Source organism: Nothobranchius furzeri, chromosome 10, assembly GCF_043380555.1.
Source record: "Nothobranchius furzeri strain GRZ-AD chromosome 10, NfurGRZ-RIMD1, whole genome shotgun sequence".
Lineage (NCBI taxonomy): Eukaryota > Metazoa > Chordata > Actinopteri > Cyprinodontiformes > Nothobranchiidae > Nothobranchius > Nothobranchius furzeri.
In genome coordinates, this window is record NC_091750.1 from 63,926,399 (window position 1) to 63,948,740 (window position 22,342).

Consider the following 22,342-nt stretch of genomic DNA (forward strand, 5'->3'; position numbering starts at 1 on the left):
CCTGTTGGATGGAAACTGGGTCAGATCTTGCTCTGACGGCAAAGTTAATGGAAGCAACACAGATTTTAACAAACTAACATTACTGAAAAAAAACATTTTTAATGATTATTTCTGATTATAATCCCTCACTCTTGAGTTTTTCATGTGAGCTGAATATGAAAGTAGTCTCCTACATCTATCTCCTGCATTAGCATCTCATGGAAAACAGACGATGAAACTCTAGGATTAGAAAAGCCTGACAGATCTTCGTCACACTGTCGTTTAACATTCATGGACTCATCCATTTTGACTCAGCGGGGAACGTCGTTGTTGGTTTAGCATCCAGGAAACAGCAGAGAACGTCTCATCTCGCAGAAATTGTTAGCATTAGCAACTCCACCACATGGCAGAACTCCTTCAGGCTAGTGTTATTTGTGGAGATAAAACATCAACGTTTTTAAAAAGTAAAAAAGCCAGTGGTAGAGTTGCATTCCTGTTAGCCAATCAAAGGTGAGATGTTCAAATATCAGGAAATAAGATTCTACATTCTTCCGTCTGAGGCTCGTTTCTCCTCTAGCTAACTTCTACATTCTCAAAAAGGCGCACAAGAGCTTTTATTCCTCAGAGGATGTTACAAGGCCTTCGTCCCTACTGCAAATGCATTGAAAATATGAGTGAAATAGATCTTTAAAAACATTTAACACATGTATTTTCCTATGTAGGTTTGGGATATTATTAGTTTTTTATTTCTGTGCTAGGCGGTGTATAGTACCTCTTTTCCTGAAGACATTTCCATCAACAAGGGCATCCTGACCGTAGGAGCAACGGATGCTGACTCAGGCTCCAGTGCAGAGATCCAATATTCCCTGTTTGGCATTGGGGTGGAGGATTTCTACATGGATGCCAACACTGGTACAGTATTTTGTCTGTATGTTTTTTTTTAAGCAATAGTGAATATTTAAAGTCCTGCTTTTGTCTTCAGGTGAGTTGAGAACAGCCACCGTGATGGACAGAGAAACGACACCAGCCTACAAACTCATCGCTCAGGCAACCGACGGGGGAGGGTTGTTCTGCAGATCTGACATTTCCCTCAAAGTGTTGGACGTGAATGATAATGCCCCCTCGTTCTCATCCACTCACTACCTGGCTAGCGTGTACGAGAACGCCGCCCCTAAGGCCTTGCTCACACGGCTGCAAGCCAGCGATCCTGATGAAGGTGAGCTGCAGCTGCTAGATGGGGAAAAGGAGAAATTGGATTGTGCTAAACTCAGATTCAAACTTCAAAGTCATCAGGGAATTGTGTGAAAACCTGAGCTGAATAAAGAACCATTCAAACAATCCGAAATGATCAAAGCTCATCTGTGTCATCCAGGTCTGAACCGCACCGTCGTCTACTCCCTGGCGGATTCACACGACGCTTTATTTTCCATTGATTCGGTGACGGGAATAGTGGTTCTAGAGAAATCCTTGGACAGAGAGAGCCGAGACTCGTACTGCGTTCGTGTCCAGGCCACTGACAGAGTTGGGCAACAGGGGGCGCTGTCGTCACAGGTTAGTAAGAAATTACAGCTGATTTATTATGTTCAACACATTTTATAGCATTGGTTATGATAAATACATAAATTTTAAAAGAAAATTATAAATAAATGTGTTGATTCATAATAAATCAAATATGTGTGAGACGTGCATTTTTGACCCCTTCACACGCTTTCACGCCTATTTCTCACGCTGAGAAAGCACCCCAATCACAAGAAGCAGACCAATTACAAAACCAGTTTACACCAGTTTTAATCCAAAGAGCTGGTGAGTCTTTTTGAACTTCAAGTGGTTTTAATTGAGACCTTGATGTCTGTGCAGCGTACTGTCAGGTTGTGTTAGCGACAAGTAGCAACCTCAGATGTTTGAGACACCGTTTGGGGTCCCTGCGTGCTGCTTTTGGCTCCAGGGATGTTTTTGCTTGTTTTGGACTGCTTCATCTGCTCAAACAGATATGCCACCTCTACTCTAGCATCTGTCTACTGAAACTGTTTCAGCTGCTCCTGTTATGAAATAAAGTTATTTTCTCATTTTCATTAGTTTGATGCCATTAAATCTCACCTGTCATGTAAAGAACATAAAACCTCTGAAGCCAAATTTCTAGGAACCGTGTTTGAGTTTGCAAACAAGCCGGGACTCTGGGTTTTAAAGCAACACTACAGGTGCTGGCCAGTAAATTAGAATATCATCAAAAGGTTGAAAATATTTCAGTAATTCCATTCAAAACGTGAAACTTGTACATTATATTCATGCAATGCACACAGACCAATGTATTTCCAATGTTCATTACATTTAAATTTGATATTCATAAGTGACAACTAATGAAAACTCCAAATTTGGTATCTCAAAAAATTAGAATATTCTGAAAAGGCTGAATATAGAAGACACCTGCTGCCACTCTAATCAGCTGATTTACTCAAAACACCTGCAAAGGCCTTTAAAAGGTCCCTCAGTCTTGTTTTGAAGGCACCACAATCATGGGGAAGACTTCTGACTTAACAGCTGTCCAAAAGACAATCATTGACACCTTGCACAAGGAGGGCAAGACACAAAAGGTGATTGCTAAAGAAGCTGGCTGTTCGCAGAGCTCTGTGTCCAAGCACATTAACAGACAGGCGAAGGGACGGAAAAAATGTGGTAGAAAAAAGTGTACAAGCTCTAGGGATAACCGCACCCTGCAGAGAATTGTGACGACAAACCCATTCAAAAATGTGGGGGAGATCCACAAAGAGTGGACTGCAGCTGGAGTCAGCGCTTCAAGAACCACCACGAGGAGACTCATGAAAGACATGGGATTCAGGTGTCGCATTCCGTGTGTCAAGCCACTCTTGAACATGAAACAGCGCAAGAAGCGTCTCGCCTGGGCCAAGGACAAAAAGGACTGGACTGATGCTGAGTGGTCCAAAGTTATGTTTTCTGATGAAAGCAAGTTCTGCATTTCCTTTGGAAATCAAGGACCCAGAGTCTGGAGGAAGAGCGGAGAAGCACAGAATCCACGTTGCATGAGGTCCAGTGTAAAGTTTCCACCGTCAGTGATGGTGTGGGGTGCCATGTCATCTGCCGGTGTTGGCCCACTCTGTTTCCTGAGGTCCAGGGTCAATGCAGCCGTCTACCAGGAAGTTTTAGAGCACTTCATGCTTCCTGCTGCTGACCAACTTTATGGGGATGCAGACTTCACCTTTCAACAGGACTTGGCACCTGCACACAGTGCCAAAACCACCAGCACCTGGTTCAAGGACCATGGTATCCCTGTCCTTGATTGGCCAGCAAACTCGCCTGACCTTAACCCCATAGAAAATCTATGGGGTATTGTGAAGCGGAGGATGCAATACGCTAGACCCAACAATGCAGAGGAGCTGAAGACGACTATCAGAGCAACCTGGGCTCTCATAACACCTGAGCAGTGCCACAGACTGATCGAGTCCATGCCACGCCGCATTACTGCAGTTATTGAGGCAAAAGGAGCCCCGACTAAGTATTGAGTGCTATACATGCACATTCTTTTCATGTTCATTCTTTTCAGTTGGCCAACATTAGAGAAATAAACATTTTTTCATTGGCCTTTAGAATATTCTAATTTTCTGAGATACCAGATTTGATGTTTTCATTGGTTGTCACCTATAAATATCAAAATTAAACGTAATAAACATCGGAAATACATTGGTCTGTGTGCATTGCATGAATATAATGTACAAGTTTCACGTTTTGAATGGAATTACTGAAATATTTTCAACCTTTTGATGATATTCTAATTTACTGGCCAGCACCTGTAAATAAAAGAAGCTGAAGACAAATATTAAAAATATAAAAATAAATTAACAATGATAATTAGGAAGCAAAAAAGAATTACTATGGTGAACTATTGAATTAGAATAAAGATAACATAAAAGCTACATGGGGAATAATAAATAGTGTGACAAATAAAGATAAAACAAAATCAGTAATTCCTAATTACTTTGTCAAGGAGAATAAAGACATTCATAATGTTAAAGAAATCACTAATGAATTTAATTATTTTTTTTGTAAATGTAGGTGCGAATTTGGCAAGTAACAAACCAATAATAGAAGACAAACTGAAGACAGTAGTTTGTAATGTTAATAGTATTTTCCTTGACAAGGTAGAAAAAGAAGAAATAAGGAACATTGTAAAAAGCTGTGGAAACAAACAATCAACTGATTGGATATGATGATTGTAAAAGCTATAATAGAATCTGTTATTGGTCCGTTCTGTAATCTGTCACTTTCAACAGGAATTTTTCCTTACACAATGAAAATTGCTAAGGGGGTTCCATTGTTTAAGGGTGGGGATAAACACAATTTCTCCAATTACAGGCCAGTGTCACTGCTCCCACAGTTTTCCAAAATAATAGAAAAAGTATTTGTATCAAGGTTGGATAAATTCATTGAATAAAATAATATTTTAAATAATGAACAGTATAGTTTTAGGACCAAACATTCAACTGCAATGGCAATAATGGAACTAATAGACAAAATATCTACAGCAATAGACAATAACAACTACTTCATCAGTATATTTGTTGACTTGAAGAAAGCTTTTGATGTTATCGATCACTCGAGGTTACTCCAGAAATTACATCAGTATGGAATAAGATGTGTGGCGCATCAATGGGTTAGAAGTTATTTAAAGAATAGAAAACAAATTGTCCAACTAAACAACACTAAATCAGAACTGCGGGAGATTAATTATGGTGTGCCACAAGAGTCGGTCCTTGGACCTAAACTGTTCATACTATTTATTAATGACCTTGTAAGTGTATCTAAGCTACTCTGTACTGTTTTATTTGCTGATGACACAACATTGTTCTATTCAGGGTCAGACATTAATGAAGTAGCTAGAGTGATAAACGACGAACTGATAAAAGTTAACAACTGGTTTGACATAAACAGACTTTCACTGAATCTTAATAAAACTAATTTTATATTGTTTAATGACAGAGACAACAAAGATGTAACAATAAAAATAAATGGAATGGACATTCAAAGGGTGAAAGAAACGAAAGTTTTAGGAGTCATGTTTGATGAAGCTATCACCTGGAAGTCACACATAGGTTATATCAGAGGTAAAATTGCCAAAGCCATTGCAGTACTACATAAAGTTAAGTTTTTACTGAATAGTTATGGATTGCTGACATTGTATATCTCACTAATTGTTCCATACATGACTTACTGTGTAGAAATATGGGGATCCACATGTAAAACTCATACACAACCACTGTTTATTCTACAGAAAAGAGCATTGAGAATCATTAAAAACAATCACTATAGAGATCCATCCAATCCTTTATTCATCAAATATAAACTACTGAAATTTAATGATCTAGTGAATATGAAAATATTGCAAACAATGTATAAAGCTAAAACCAATATGTTACCCACCAACATTCAGAAAATATTTGAAAAAAGAGTCAGTAATTATTTCTTAAAAGGAATTTAAGTATTTAAAAAAACGAAATTTAGAACCAGAATGAAGGAAATGACCATCTCTGTAAATGGTGTGAGAATATGGAACAACCTTACCAAAGACATAATAGAATCAAAGTCACTAAATATATTTAAAAAATGTATCAAATCAAATGTATTACAGAACTACAATAACCTAAATTCAGTTGGTGTCTGATTAGGTCTATAAGTTAAAAGAATATAAAATGAATCTGTGTTTTGTTTTGTTTTGTTGTTTATTGAGAATTGTATGGACGCATTATTAAAAAGTTGGGTTTGTAAATGGGGCAGATAATATAAGATATTTCTTCCTTCTACCCCTTTTCATTCAAATAGTTTGGTGTTCATGTCTATGCATGTTTTTTGTTGTTAGTATATATATATATATATATATATATTACACTGAATGAAACAAATAAAGAGAAAAAAAGAGAAAGTTTCCAGCTTCTCCGCCCTACTGGTTGAAAGTGGAATTACAACTTGGCTGCAGCTAGGGCTGGCGATGAACGACATTCGCCCCTCATTTTCCTCCACCTCTCCATGCAGTTACCACCTCCAAACCCACGTTTCCCGAAATTTCCTTCCATGAATAAATGTTTGTTTCTTATCTTTGTATTAATTCAGTCATGGTTGGATTAACATTCATATCATCTGACTTTTTCCGCGATACGTTCTACAACCTGCTCCCTGTTGATATCTTTGACTCTCGTTTTATCAGCTTTCCAGGGGGTTGGCGGTGCTGTTGATGAAATTAAAGGAAGCAGGATCCTGACCAATCACAGGCTTACTGTCTCCGTCACTTTTAACAGATAGTTAAAAAATTGGGCATGCCTGTCGGAGAGCCTTCGCACTTCCTCAGACAGAGAAGTATACACTAGACTTTAAATGCAGCTTCTGGTCTGCAGACAGCTACAGTGAGCTGTCCAGTGTGAAGTTGCTCAAGTTCATGGTGGTTTAAAGTGTTAAAAACTCTTTAGTGTTGCTTAAACATCACATGTTATGTTTGCAGCATCAACATTTTCAAGTTTTATGCACATACTTGGACCAATGCAGTCTTTGAAGCTTGGATAAAAATATATAAGTCAACAAATAAAATCATTTTGTTTACCAAAGAGATTAGATTTTACAACGAAGGTGGGTAGATCTTAATTAAGATAGGTTGTCAATAAACTGAGCTGCAACTCAGATGGGAAATAGTGGAAGAGTGAGAGAAACAAGGGTAGCCATAAGTGAGTTTTCTCTGTGCTTCTTAGGTGGATTTGACCATTCTGGTCCTGGACGTGAATGACAATGCTCCAGTTTTTCAGAGGAGGGACTATTCTGTTACTGTCCCTGAGGATGTCGCCGTGGGAACTGAGGTGCTGCGTGTTTTAGCAACGAGCGACGATATTGGACCAAACGCTGAAATCACCTACAACTTTCGCACAGGCAACGAGTTGAGAAAGTTCACCATTGACAGTAAATTAGGTGAGTGGCTTTTCTTTTGATGGGTTGTTAGATTAAAGTTATTATATAAAAGACCCCTTTAATCAAAATAGCTGTTTTGGTAATGTTACAAAATGAATAAATCTAAAGCATCCAAGAACGATAAAGCTTTGAAAATCACTGTTATGTGTCTGTTCTGTACGTCAAATCTGGATGGGTGGGATCAATAAAGCTCTATTCTATTCTATTGAATTGATTTTGTTTGCTTAGGCACCATATCTGTGACTGATGACTTGGACTTTGAGGTGTGCAAAGACTTCTACATCACTGTGGAGGCCTGGGACAGTGGGAACCCCCCTCTCAGCACCGCTACCATGGTGATCATCCAACTCATGGATGTCAACGACAATGCTCCCGTCTTCGATCAGGACATCTACAACGTACTAATCAGCGAGGATGCACCTGTTGGACAGACCGTTACCAGGGTAACATTTAGTGCTCTCCATCCTGACCAAATCCAACATGGATGCCACAGATCATCAACATTAGCAAACACAAAAAATTGGCTACCATTTCACATTTTGAGATGACAACTGGGATGATGCTAGCTGAGAGTAATCTCACACATACTCTGAATTCTGAAAATCTCATATTTTACAAGAATGGTTATAACTCCATCTTCTCTCTCCATCAAGTCATAAAATGTAATTCATTGCTTTGAAGGTATTTGCGGAGGATCTGGACAGCCAGGTGAACGGGCGAATCACCTACTCTATTCTTAAAGGGGACCGGAGCAACCAGTTTTGGATTGATCCCGTTTCAGGAGTGCTTAAAGTCAACAAGAGGCTCGACAGAGAACTGGTCAGTAGTCAAAAATGATTTCTTTTAGGTGTGCGATTTTAGGAAATTTCCTAAGCTTATTATAAGTAAAATATGTTGTCAAGTCTTTTATAAACCAAACATGAATCTTTTTCTTACCTGATGCATACAACTGCATTTTTAAACCATGGCATTTTTAATTGTAGGTCTCCAGGTACACCCTGTCTGTGCAGGCGTTCGACAGCGGTTCTCCTGCCATGTCCTCCACGGTCGTCGTTAACGTCGACATCTCCGACGCTAACGACAACCCTCCTATCTTCTCCCCTCCCAACTCCACAGCTGTCATGCAGGTACGTCTGTGTATGTTCACACCCTGAGTTTAATATTTGCTTTGAAATCACCTGAACATCTCAGCCCTGTACTTCCAGCTAAACCAGGCTGCTGGTGCCACCCTGCTGAAGCTCTCAGCGAGTGATTTAGACTCCCCTAGAAATGGTCCACCCTTCGTGTTTCGGATAGTGTCCGGAAACGAGGGGAGCTTCTTCAGTTTGGATCAGACCGGAACTCTAAGGTCCAACCGAGTGTTTGGCCCGGATGCACCCAGGGAATTCGTTGTGGAAATTCAGGTAAGAATTCATGTTTGATTGTTGAATAAAGAATAATTACTTAATAGGGAAGAGTAAATTTTTTTATCAAAACAATTAAGATTAAAAGTAACATTAAAATTAGAAAAAGTTCATTTTAATTTAATTTAAATTAATAATAACAATCAAATTAACCATTGGTTTAGTTTTTCCAAACCTACAGGGAGTTTACATTCAATATTATTAGTCTAAAATGTTTTTCTAAAGCGCTTGTTATGCTGCAGAGTTGAATGAAAATTGCTTTTTAGCTAAATAAATTAAGTAAAATAAGAGAAAAGAAGGCAAAATGCTCTCAAAGCTTCAAGCAATAAATTGTCATTAGTGATGGAGGATTTTAAAACTTCATTAATATAGTAACAATCAATGATTGTATCAAAGTTTAAAATATATTTAGATAAAAAATATGAATAAATACAACAATATGAATATTAAAGTTTAATTATATTTTCTTTCAATTTGTGGAAAAAAATAATCCAAACAGGTCATGACTATAGAATGAGAATATTTAATTATAGAAATAAACATCATAACTTGATCTCTTGAAAGAGGAAATGATTGCTAATTGGTAGGAGAGTAGAGGCTGAGGATTGGGTTTGATGGAGCCAGATAATTCACTATGGTGACTCCTGAAGGGAGACATCAAAAGGAAAAGATTGAAGATGGTGTTTTGATCTCTAAAGACCGGTTCACACGGCAGGATTTTAAAATCATGGTATAAAAATGTTGTGGTGATAATATATATATATATATATATATATATATATATATATATATAACAGATATAAGAGTTTTGGCTCTATAGTGTGTGGTGTGCAGGAACAGACAACAGGTAAAAACTACACCAATAAAAATATTTTGCTTTTTTTACTAATGTCTAGATTTCTAGGCTAAAATCTCCCAAGATTACTTAAGACTTTGACAAAAAATAAATAAATAAAATAAACTGCAGCGGAAGAGTGTGCTGCGTGCTTCCGTCACCATGTTTTCTGACTGGCTACATGTCACATGCAACATGCCGGACGCTTCTTCGTTCTAGAAAATCAGACCAAGAGAATCGAACATGACCAGAGCACTCTTAACCCACCACACATGGTAGGAATGTTTGATGAGATTATCTTTAGAGCTGTTTCAGTTCAGTTGGTAGGGGCATCCTTAAGATTTTTAGAAGTGGAGGATCGGGTCAAAAATCGGCACAATTGTCTTGCATTGTGAACTGGGTCTAATTTATCTGTAGCACATCTGTTGCATTTTTCCAAATTCCTTCATTTCTAGTTATGTTTGACTCTTTTGGTGTTTTAGGCGAGTGACTCTGGGAAGCCCAGCCTGACTTCCTCCACCTGGGTTTTCCTAAGAGTCATCGGGAACAGCCAGTACAAGCCAACTGTCTCACCCCTGGAAATACTCATCACCATGTTGACGGATACTTTCCCAGGTGGTCCAATTGGTCGGATCCATGCAACAGATCACGATCCCAATGACATTTTGTTATTCACCCAGAAGCCGGATCTTAACAACATGTTTAAGATCAACAGACAAGATGGGAGCATTGTAGCTCTGCCAGGCCTTGAACCTGGGAGGTATACTCACACAAACACAATCACATGTAAACATATGAAATGGAAAGCTCTCGTCGATTCAAAGTTTTGATGTTTTCTTTCAGGTACCAGATAAACGCTACCGTGAGTGACGGGCGGTTCGCTGTGATAGCTGACGTGTCTGTGCAGGTCGAACAGGTGACAGATGTTTGGCTGCGCAGTGCCCTGACTTTAAGGTTCAGCTCTCTTTCCTGCGAAGAATTAATTAGTCGCTACCTAAACCAGATTAAATTAACCCTACGGACAGTAGCTGGCTGGAAGTGGTCACCAGGGCAACAGGATCCGGTTCACATCCTCAGCGTGCAACCAGTGAGGGGTACGTCTAACACTGACTTGGTTCTGGCTGTGGAGAAGCCGGAGACGTCTGTCAGCGGGTGGATGGAGGGGTTCTTCTCTAAGCCAGAGCTGTCGGCGAAGCTGGAGGAGGCTGCAGCCCGGGGCCAGATGAGAGGGGTTCTGGCTGGGGCAGCTGTGGTGGGCAGTGCGTGTTCTGGAGAGCTGGACTGTGGGGACCAGGTGTGTGAAAACTCATTGACGAAGGAGGGCAGCTTGCCTGTTACCTACAACACAGAGAGGATGAGTTTGGTGGTGCCGAGGTTTGGACGTACAGAGACCTGCACCTGTCCAGGTGAGACATGCAGTCTACTAAGAAAAAAATAAGTATTTTTAATAATAGTTTTTGTTAATCTGGAGTTTTCTGACGTGAAACATTAAATTAATTGTGATAAATGTTCTTTAATTGATTTAAAACCATACATCAGAGATGCAGATATTTATTAGTCTTATACATATATATTCTATTATTCATATTTCAGGAGGGACATGTCCAACTCCTCTGGAGCTTTGTGAAGGTCAGTCCTGTCCGGCAGACATGCAATGTGTCCGTTCTGGTCCAACAGCGCCATCTGTCTGCCAGTGTCAGCCGGAGAGAATGCTCGAGTGTGCAGGTATCATTATTTACCGCTCACCGTTTCCTTCTGCTCATCTCGGATCGATGACCCGAGCGTAATTGAACATCTTCCTTCATGTGCGGCGGACACTCACCCTCCTCCCCTCTGTGTGTTCTGCCCAAGCAGGTCAAACCTCTCTGAGCTTCTCTGGAAACAGTTATATCAAGTACAGAGTGACGGAAAATGGCCAGAGTGGTGAGATGAGACTCAGCCTGAGGATAAGAACACTCCAGAGACAAGGTGTCATTATGTTCACACGAGCCAACCCCTGCACCATGCTGAAGGTAAAATTTAAACCCAGCTGCAGCCTTTCTGCACTTCTCCTTGGAAAGCTCCCAGATTTGCTCTATATGGAAGAAAAAGTAAAATGAAACTATTTTTGCATAATTTCAGATTGAAGGAGGTCGACTTTGGTTCCAGTTGGACTGTGATAACACCCTCGGCATTATGGGTATCTCCGACAGACCAATAAATGATGGCCTTTGGCACTTGGTGGCTTTAGAGCTGACCAGAAACTATACCCTGCTATCGCTGGACGACAGCTACGTGGAGCGCCGCCGAGCAGCTCGAGCACCCGTCCGTCTTTGGCCTCTGGCTCCGGATTCCTCATTTTTCTTTGGGGCTCAGGTGAGGCCACTGGGTGGTCGAGTCGTGAAGCCTGGCCTTGGACCTGAGGAAGACGAGGGACGGCCAGGAGCAGGTGACCGTGAAGGAGGGGGCCCTCCGAGAGCCCAGGACAGCTTCCAGGGCTGCCTGGGCTCGCTGGTGCTGAACGGTAATGAGCTGCCACTCCAAAACAAGAGGAGCCGTTATGCTGAGATAGCCGGGCTCAGCGAGGTCAAGCTGGGTTGTTTTCTTTATCCAGATCTGTGCATCAGCCAACCCTGCCTCAACGGAGCCATCTGCAGCAGCCTGCCCTCCGGAGGTCTGTTCATCTGGTCAATTGTTATTCCTGCAACTTTTTAAGTAACTCATGCAACTAAGAACTGCCATATGTATAACAACTATTTATAATCTAACCAAATTATTGCATGCACCCATGCAAAAATCCATCATTCATACACATTTTTTCTCTGGAGAAATGTCAGTATTTCATTCCGTTTAAATGATTTTTAATGTATTTGTCAGCCGTCTTTGTTCATTTACAGTATATCATTAAGACTCATTTCAAATTTGTGTCCAACAGGCTTCATGTGCAGTTGCAGCAGTGGATTCACTGGAGGGCGCTGTGAAATTGAAATGACGTCCTGCGAGCCAAACCCGTGCCTGAATGGGGGAGATTGTAGGCTTGTAGGCAGCGTGTTCCTCTGTGGCTGTCCGAGAGGACTCGGGGGACTTATGTAAGTTAAAAATAACCTAACACACATACACACACAGGAATGAGTTCACATTTTCACATTGGACGTTGTGTGTTAAAACGACCATTTAGATAGTTGTTTGCCTACATTTACACACTAATCCATCAGCTCACACCAAGAATCCACTGTTGTTGTTTTACTTGTTATTGTGAGGGATAAATTGGTGTTTATAATTTAATTCAGCATAGTTCTCAGTCGAAAAGCCTGTAATTAGTCACATTTCGCCTTCTCAATTACAGCTCAGTAATTGCCTTTGAAATAACCTCTATGCTCAAGTGGTTGTTCACTAGAGCCGCCACGAGAGGGCAGTTTTTTATAATAAGGGGATGTCTGTTTTTACAGATGCAAAAGCTTTGCTGCAGATACTGGATTACATTAAAACAAATTTGAGTTGCTATAATCAAGATAGATTTTTTTCCATAATAACATCTGGTGTCTGCCAAATGATCAACTGAATTTTATTAGCATTTAATTAAAAATTTAATTGTTATTTGTGAAAAATTCTAAATTATCCTTTGAAACTTTAAGTAGATAAACATTTTGACACAAATTTCAAAACAAATAAAACACATAAAAACATTAAATTATTGAAGAAATAGTAAAAATGAAGGTTATTCTTTTTAGTGACTATCATTTAAGTCATGATGACAATGGGTAAATGACTATTAGCTTGTTTTCCATGCAGATTTCTGAAATTTACATTTTAAATAAACGCAATATCAAATAATACATTTAAAAATACGATACACATATATATATATATATATATATATATATATATATATATATATATATATATATATATATATATATATATATATATACAGGACGTTAGGTGTTCTGGAATTTCTTTACAATAGTGCAAAATGTGTTGCTTTTTGAGATCTTTTAGCTTCTTTAATTTTGACAGACATTCCTTTATGTCTACATGTCTAGTGGTAACCAGGTCTGGGTATGGGTAGTTCTTGATTAAGGAAAGGAAAATAGCTTTTTATGAACAGCCTGCCGGGTTTGTATAGTTCTTACTGCATTGTGTATGAGGACACTTTACTGATCAGCACATTGACCCAAGACTACCTGGGTTTAAATCCTGGATGAGCCCCAATTAATGTTACGACCTGGCCCGAGGGACCAAAACATAAAATGGAATCTGAACATGATTTTGAAATTTAAGAGTATTTTAATAAAAATCTTGAAACTAACGCTCCAAAGGCTATCTCCTCAGGTGTTCTACATTACCCCTATCAGCCAGGAGGATGAGGTAGACCGCCCTGATTTCCCACACAATGACCCACGAGGTTGTAAGCCTCCCTTTGGATATCTTATCTGAGACGCTACTGCCGGAACCGAAAACCCTTGATGCTGGACGAAACAAGAGTGTGCTAAACACCAGTCGCCGTTTTCTAGGTCCAAACGTGTTTAGTTGTCCGTGACTTCAAATGGTGTTTTTCTATTTGTGCTTCTGGTAGTTTGTCCTAAAGTTGAAGTGGTAGCAGCCAACTGTTTCTCCTTCTCTGGTATAATTGAGCCGTAAACCTCTCACACCAGTGGTGTTCTGTTGTTAAATACACAGGAAAACAAGGTTGCTTTCAGTTCAAGCCATGTCATTGGCGGAGGTTTTTAGACAAATGACAGAGAACCACTTTATTAATTTTTATCATTTTAATTTTAATCTTCACTATATATTTATAGCTAAACTATGTTCGAACGTAAAGCGGTATGAAAAAAAATATGTTTAAAGCAAATTTTCCAAATCTGCCAATGCAGCTTTAACAGCTCCTTACACTTCTATTTTGCAAAGAAAAAAGTTTGAACAGTTAGAATCTTCCTCTAAGATGCTTTTTCTTCTTTCATCCAAAAAGAAAGAAAAAAAAATAACTCTTGTGACGCATTTTGAAAAATTCCATCAAGAGGGAAAAAAAATAATTGAAAAGAGAACTGCTTGTATTTTCTCTCTCCTTCACAGCTTGGCACCATGTTTGATTTAGAAAAGCTCTGTGTGTGAATGCAGAGTGAAATTACATTTGTGATTTTCTGTTGGAATTTAGCATCTACGTGTGAGTTTTTGCATTCGAGCATATTTCCTTTTCATTTAGAACCATATAAATGAAGATAATGAGGAATCCATAAAAGACAATCCCTTGATTCAGCATCCGAACGTCCGACTTAAAAAGTTGATCTCTAAACTCTCTTTTCTATTTTTTAACACACACTGACATGCTTTAATCTTCCATTCTTCTCGTTCACTTTGAAACAAACCCTCTCAGCTGCTGCCACGCATAGTAATTTCTTTGTCTTTGCCTCCACAGATGTGACACGGATGTGAATGAGTGCGAGCAGGTCGACTGCGGGACCAGGGGGGACTGCGTCAACACGTTCGGCTCGTTCTATTGCAACTGCTCCGAAGGGCACGAGGGCCAGTTTTGTGACGATCAGACCCTCAGGGACGACACGCAGGTAGAGTTTTAACAACAATCCAAGTGATTCAGCTTCCACCTAATTGAAGTTTAAACACAAACTGAAGCTGCGTCAGGTAGGCACACTCGCCAGCTTTGTGTCCTCGCCCTCACAGCAGATGAAGGAGAGTGGGGTAATGAGTAAATTACAGTTTCTATTTGAAGTTGTTATGCTTGTGAGTTTTATTATGCATAACACAGAACATGTGAAATTTTCAGACCCTTTTAAGTTTTTTATATTACTGTGTCAGAGTCATCTTCAAATAAATTCAGTTCATTTTATGCCTACCACCTTTATTAAACAAGGAACTAATAAATAAATAAATAAGAAAACAGTCTTTTGATGTTTTTTATAAAGATACTAATTTTTATCTATCATTTGCATATGTATCACATGAGGTAAAAACTTGTTTAAAAGACCTTTTGCTTCAGAGCAGCATCGTTAGGTTTTGTCGTAATGGTCCCAGAAGTTTGACACCTTTATTCCATGAAACTTTCCATTTAGTTCCAAATAAAGTTGTTTTAGGATCAGGTCCAGGCACCGATTTGGTCGCCTTCCCGGAGTCTCAAAGCAGCTCCCGTGGTGGAGTTCTAGTTGTTGTTTTGGCACGTGATCTTCAGCCCTTTAGACAAGATTTTAACTCAGAATTGCTCTTCATATCCAGACTTTCATCCTTTTTCCTGTCAGTTTCCCTAAAGTGGAGACTCAATCTCACAGAATGATACCCTCTGGTTTTATCCATGTGCATCCTTGAAAATTCTCATGTTTATTTTCCTTCTGATGTTACGAGAACCATTAACGAGCTTTTCTGGCAAATGGCAGAATTTTACTATGGAAGGAAGGGGGGGAATGTCAGCTCTAACAAATTAACTAGCACCTCATTTGGCCACTCGGAAACTTTCTGAAGGTGTCTGTGTCGCGTGTACAAAAGGTTCGAAAGTCTTTCCACTTCAGAATGAAGGAGACTACGGTACTTTGCTTTTGAGCACAAACTAGTTAAATTCTCTTCAAATCGTAACAATATCACATCTTAAAGATTTTCAGATGATTTTCCTGAACTCATTAATTGTGTTTGACTCCAGCCAACAGCAAAGTGTTAAAGAAACAGGTGTGTCCTTTCTTAATGAAATTATAGAGACTTCAGTCTAGTTTAAGTCTATCAAGGACCACTGGTGCAATGTGCACACACACACACACACACACACACACACACACACACACACACACGTATCAGGGATGCATCAAAAATGTTGGTCGATATCAATATCAGATATTAAAATCGCTGTTATATCTGATAACCGATTTTTTCTGATAATACTTTTATAGAAGGGGAGATGTAGGAAAACAACGATACACTGAAGTATCTCAATATTTTGTGCTTTTGTGTTGAAAGCAGTGTATGTATTTTTTTATTGAGGGTTTACATAAAAACATTTTCTTTAATTATTTTGCCTGGTGCAATTCAAAGTCTGACGGCTATTCGGCAACAGTTTTTGCCACCTTCATTCTGATGGAACAAGGTCTTGTGATAACACTGGATGTGTTTTAAAAGTGCCGGACCTGAGTTTTAATTTTAAGTTCTGTCTTAAAATTGCAAATATTGTCTAACTTTTAGTATTGCAAAATTTTGTATATTCTCTCTTCTACACACACACACACACACACACACACACACACACAAACACACACAGATATATATATATATATATATATATATATATATATATATATATATATATATATATATATATAACCATTTTGCTCTATGTAACTGCGCAATAGTTTTAGATATTTTAGTTTTCTGTGGCCATTTCTTTACCTCGTCCATCAGCTCTTCCTCCTGGCATCTCTTCCACTCATCTGCAATTGTCGTCCTCTGGTCCCGTGCTCACCGCGACGCGATGAATGTTGTTGGGCCTGGCTCTGCAGGACCCCTCCGGAGTCGATGTTGCTAGAACCCGTCGCCAGAACTATGCCGGGTTTGGCGCTGCTGGGCCGGGCCGATGGAACTGCGCCGGGCTCGGTACCGCTGGGCCGGGCCGATAGAACCACGTCAGGCTTGGTGCCGCTGGGCAGGGCCGGCGTAACCACGCCGGGTTCTGCGCTGCCGGGCCAGGCGGATGGAACCACGCCGGGTTAATTGAATCACTCCCAGGTGCTCAGATAGATCCACTGCGTCCCAGTTGACGGATGATCCTCCCGTTCCCACACTTAGCGGCAGCTCCAGAACAGCAGCTCCTTGCTTTTCAGCTCCCAGCCCTCTGCTGATATCACACCTTGCTTTCCTTGTTGGCTCCATGAGATGCTGCCATGCTGGATTAGACTTTTAGTGATTCACCAGACAAAAGAAACGTTCTTATCATCAGAAGCACATGAGACGCAATCTGTCATGTCTACTTCACCCGTTTTTGAGAGACCCTCTTGGTGGATCCGAAAGTCGCAGGGGTCGGCTAACATTTGGCACCGGAGGGCTGTAGAATACCATGGTACCGACTCTTCAGTCCAGAGATGTCTCGGGTCACAACAGCTGGATGGAACCGTGCATCTGGCGGACTCTTAAGGAGTCTAACAATATCAGCTTTGTTGCTGCAGGAACTGTTTGCTCATCAGCTTTGCAGGTGCAAAAAGGTTTTGACAATGTGCCAAAATCTTTGATGGTTAAAGAGGTTTACTACAGGTGGCCGGCCTGAAGCGATTCTCTAGAACTGTCGAATCACTCAGGATGATCCAGTTTTAAGGTTTTGATGTTATGACGTCACGTGCACAGCCAATCAGAGGCTGACGAGTTTGAGAGATGTTACCAAGACAACTCAGAAACACGCCTTCTTGATACAGGACGTTCTGACTGGTTTAAAAGTCTCTATGTGTTGGAGTTTAACTTAACCGTACTTGTTATTGTGTGAGTGCAGGTGTGAGGACCTCGTCGTCAAAACATGTTGAACACATGGCAGGTTCTAGTAGACACATAACATAACATCCATTCAGTGAGCACAGATTAATGAAGCATTTCATTATACTATAATTATTATAAGTAATAATAAACAAATTGTTTATTTAATGATTATCTAGATTATCTAGGTTGTGTTGTAGAAGGACCTGCTCGAAAACGAGATGTTACATCTCAAGCAGTTTATCCTCCTGAAAAACATAAGTTAAATAAATAAATGAATAATAATAAGTCATAGAAGTAGCTCATATTGATTTAGGAAATCATTCTTGAATTTAGCAATTGATTCGACCTGGAGTTCTTCCTTCTGTGGAGGCAGCCAGATGGGACCTTGGGAAAGAAAGTTATTGTTTATCTTTCAGAGCTGCAGAGTCTGTGAGTCCCAGCTGGTATGAAGGCAGGCTCATTTAAAGGGAACACATGCAATGTTGTGTCTCCTTTCTGACCAGATGTTGATTAGATGTTGAAAGGTCAAACTGTACCTAAACTGACCATTGCTGGATGTTACAACAACAACAACAACAACAACAACAATAATAATAATAATAATATTCAGGAGCAATAACAGTTTAATTTGATAAAAGTATGAAAATGCATTCACTTTACAGAAAAAACAACAAATTTTCCACCTTTAAATTAAATATTTTATCTGTTTATGAGTTTTTAAGCTCAGTTTCTGAGTGGAAGTGGATTCTGTTCATGCCCTAAAAGCTGGATTTTCTCCTCTCTAAATAAGACATGTTGAGTCCATATTTCTGTGCTTTTTTATCTTTTTTGTTTCTTTTCCTTTTCATGTTTCAGGCTGAGCCGCTGTCTTACGTCGGACCAGGAGAGATAATAGGCATCGGAGTTCTTGCCTTCGTCATCATTTTCCTCCTCATACTCTTCATCGCCTTCAGGAAGAAAATCAAATTCAGGAAAGAGTCAGATCCAGGGCCCGGGACTCAGGCTGTGATGGGCATCTCGTCCGTTTCCAGAGAAACAAGCTACATGCTGCACAAGACGGGCATGAGGGCGGAGGGAATCGAGTTCAAAGCTGTGCGTCTGTCAAATTCTCTGGAGTCTACGGGCATCTACGGTGAGGTGGGGGGCAGCACAGGGGGCCCGCCCCAGGTCATGGTGCGTCCCACTGCCCACTCTATCCTGCCGGGAGCGCTCGGAAAGCAGAGGACTACAGATGGTGACAGGACCACGTCCAGTGAAAGTAGCCAGGTATGCAAAAAGAAACATTTTAATGGAGACCATTTATTCCTGTGACACCTTCATCACAATCAGCCATTTATCAGAATTCGGCATTTTTTAGCAGCTTTAGCGGAGTTTTTAATAGTTCCTGATCCACAGCAAAAATAGGCTGTTTATTATTTAATTTTCCTACCAACATAAGGAGAACATGCAATAAAACTAGAAAAACCTCTAAGTTTAGTGTCATATCAATAATTATGTTTCTAACCCCTCCACCTCATGGACCAGTGATTTATTTGTGTAATACATGCTGCACCAGTTCTTTATTCAAACAGCTATTAGGTGAGACGTAATGTTGCTGAGAAAGCGTGCGCTGGTTGGAAAACGGACCCGGGGAAATGTTCGTCTCAGGCAGGAAGATTGATGGGTGTTCGGATGGTGCAAAATGTTTCCTGGTGGATTGGCGTAATTTGATATAACTAATAAGCTTGCAAGTTTCGAACTCCAAATTAAAAAAAGTAGTGCGACCCAACCGTGGCCTCATAGAAGGTCATCCTTCTGACTCAGCAAGACAAGAAAAGAAAAACACGTTTTCATTTTCTCACTTAAATAAAAAATAATTAGTTTGTTTAGAATTCTACAAATGGGATATTTTGGGTTTTTTATTTAAAATATAAGCCTTGGTGAAATGTCTGGTGTTATATTTACTTTTTTAAGCAGGTTAAATCCCCTTAAACAGCTGGGTGCTACACAGCTTTAGCACTCTGAGAGCTACACAGGGTATTTGCTGATCTGAGTGGTGGATTTGTGAATTTAAGAATTCATTGGAAGGATCGTTGAGTGTGAGGCTGATTTAACTTCACTTAAAAAAGGGAAAAAATCCATGCGCTGGGTGGATTTTAGGGAAACATCTTGGAATTATTAATTAGATTACTTCTACAACTGATAATAACCACAAAAATGGCTAAAACTCAGTCGGTTTGACAGCGACAGAGCTGCAAGATCATGTGGTAGTAGCTGAAAATAATTTATACCAAATAATCAGAGTGTTTACGGAGTGGGCTTGATGTTATAAGACTGAGTGACATTTAGCCTTTTTCCAAAAAATGACCAAAGCTATAATGCCAACATTTCTCATTATAAGATAAATGTTGGTTGAGTTTGAAATAATAGTTTATCCTTAAAGCGGTCCTAGAATGTAAAGCTAAATTTACTTTGTAGTTGAATTTAAGTAGCCTGGGGTGTCTAATATACCAAATTGTCTGTATTGTCTCCGCAATGCTTTCCTGTGTAAGTCAGTTACATATTAATGACCACTGAGAAACAGTTGGTTCTGGGGAAAGCTGGTTTGACTTGTGTTATGGATTTTATCAATATGTTTATCAATAACCAGAGGTGGAAAGTAATGAATTACATTTACTCACGTAACTGTAATTAAGAAGCTTTTTTGTGTATTTATACTTTTTAAGTCGTTTTTTAAATCTGTACTTTTACTTTTACTTGAGTAAGTTTTTAAAAAAGAATTGTAATTCGCTACATTTTAAATCATATCCGTTACTGAGTAAAAATAAATTGTAGGCTTAATAAATTAAAAATATTGCATGTTGCAGCGTCGGAACAGAAAGAGACACCTACATGAGCGCCGCATCTAAACCATGGGGGTGGGGTACACTTTTGACAATGAGGACAAACAGCCATTTTTACTGCAATTTTGCTCAAAAACATCAGTTCAGTCCCTGTGATTCACTCGCTGTTTACCTCCTCTCTCCCTCCTCTCCTGTGGGTTGGAGCCCGCACCTTCGCGCACCAGTGTGACGTCATCAGAATTCTGCTCGCTTCGGTAGCCGGACTCGGCTCCGTGTTTGAAATGTGTTTCCCTACCGCTTCGCACGGAAGCGGCAAAATAACGTTTAGCGCTCATAACAAGCGGATTCTCAGCGCTTTGCTCATAAAACAGAAGACCTGCAGGCCTCTGTGAGTTAAAACATCCTTTTAACATCCCCAATTTTTTTTTTTGGGGGGGGGGGGGGACATGCCCCCACCCCCCACACACTTTTTCCAAAGTCAAGTTTTGACCCCTGCACTTTTTACCACCCAAAAACAATATTACGCTATGTTAAATTGACACTGGTTGAGCTCTAGGACCAAGCAGAAAACAACCATGTGTTGAAGCCTGTTTCCCATTAGAACACACTGTAAAGAACCCCCCCCCCCCCCCACTTCTAAAGGGAAAATTACGTCCATGAATAAAACAAAATGACATCAACCAGCATTTTGCAGAAATACAAGTGAGATAAAGGGAATCTGTTAAATCAACACAATGATAAGCTTAAGGAGACCTATGTCATACATATTGAAGTGAATTTACTGTGACGCACAATTCTACAATTTATGGCAGTTCCTGTAAAGGGATTGGGAAGGGTTAGCAAAACCATATAATACACAGAAAACATCAGTACAGTGTATTGAAACATCAGGTGAATTTAGATTAAAGCTTCAAGTTGCAGACGAGTCTTTCTGTGAATGAGGAAAAATGAACGTGCAATATTAATTTATGCAGTTCTAGCCATGGCAGAGCTGAGGCAAACCAGGCGTTCTTCATCAAAGGGCTCATCTGTGGACCGAGTCCCGGTTGGAGAATAGGTTTGAAAGTCAGAGTCATCTTCCGTTGGTCAGTTTCAGTCTTACCTTGATGAGTATCTTGAAGTCCAGGTCCGGAGTGTAATAACATATTGCAACTCGGGTTGCGAATGACCACAGTCACCATTTCTTGTCATGTCTCTGTGTATGTATGTCTGATCTCAGAATTGTGTGTACTGAAACTCTAGTTTCCCTCTGGGATTAATAAAGTATTTTTGAATTGATTTGAACTGAATTGAATGGAGTTCATGGTGTAGGAGCGCACAGTTCAACTTCTCAATAGGAAGACGTCAGGGTCTTTCCGTGGCATGTCGATGCGGTTGTCCAATTGTCAGGGAGCTGATCTTGTCCCCGAAAAGTCCTTCAGGTCCTTGACCGTGAAACCAGTCTGGAGGTTTGGGTGCAGGTGCTTGAAGTAGTTGATCCTTTCCCAGCGTCTCTTCTTTGCTGTGTCCTGTTGTAGTTGTGTCCAGGGGGTCCTCAGCCGAAGTGGATGCAGGTTAAGTTGTCATGTAGATGCGCGGTGAGGGAGGAGCTCCAATCAGTCATGTAAGTTCCAGTTCTAGGACCCCCTCAAATGCTGCTGTCTCAGTTGTTCCGTCAGGTGCTGAGAGGCGGCCCAAGTGCAGGCCATGAACTTGCACCAACATCAGCAATGTGGTGAACCCAGCAAGCTTGAAGCAGATCTTTATCTTATCTTTATCTTGATCTTATCCTCACCGGGGTTGAGACATGAACACCTATTGTTGCCAACACGCCTGTGAAGCCGGACTTTGTTGCTACCCTAGTAGCGGTTGACGTTGATAAGCTTGCAGTGGGATAGATGAATCCAAAATGGCCTCTCAGAAAT

At 40.1% G+C, this 22,342-nt stretch overlaps 1 protein-coding gene across 2 annotated transcripts in view; it reads left to right on the forward strand.

The window, feature by feature from the left end:
• The window catches only part of LOC107386964 (protocadherin Fat 3), a 124,073-nt gene that overhangs the window by 74,263 nt on the left and 27,468 nt on the right, over positions 1 to 22,342 (forward strand). The window contains exons 31-47 of one of the 2 annotated variants that reach the window (XM_054730871.2): positions 738 to 891; positions 962 to 1,195; positions 1,352 to 1,530; positions 6,729 to 6,942; positions 7,171 to 7,385; positions 7,624 to 7,761; positions 7,926 to 8,069; positions 8,148 to 8,345; positions 9,663 to 9,940; positions 10,024 to 10,586; positions 10,774 to 10,905; positions 11,032 to 11,192; positions 11,302 to 11,683; positions 11,774 to 11,833; positions 12,095 to 12,248; positions 14,576 to 14,723; positions 18,472 to 18,882. In XM_054730871.2, coding sequence (XP_054586846.2) covers positions 738 to 891; positions 962 to 1,195; positions 1,352 to 1,530; positions 6,729 to 6,942; positions 7,171 to 7,385; positions 7,624 to 7,761; positions 7,926 to 8,069; positions 8,148 to 8,345; positions 9,663 to 9,940; positions 10,024 to 10,586; positions 10,774 to 10,905; positions 11,032 to 11,192; positions 11,302 to 11,683; positions 11,774 to 11,833; positions 12,095 to 12,248; positions 14,576 to 14,723; positions 18,472 to 18,882 — 3,765 coding nt within the window. Of the gene's footprint in view, positions 1 to 737; positions 892 to 961; positions 1,196 to 1,351; positions 1,531 to 6,728; positions 6,943 to 7,170; positions 7,386 to 7,623; positions 7,762 to 7,925; positions 8,070 to 8,147; positions 8,346 to 9,662; positions 9,941 to 10,023; positions 10,587 to 10,773; positions 10,906 to 11,031; positions 11,193 to 11,301; positions 11,834 to 12,094; positions 12,249 to 14,575; positions 14,724 to 18,471; positions 18,883 to 22,342 lie in introns of both variants that reach the window. The other variant, XM_054730869.2, reaches the window with a different exon arrangement.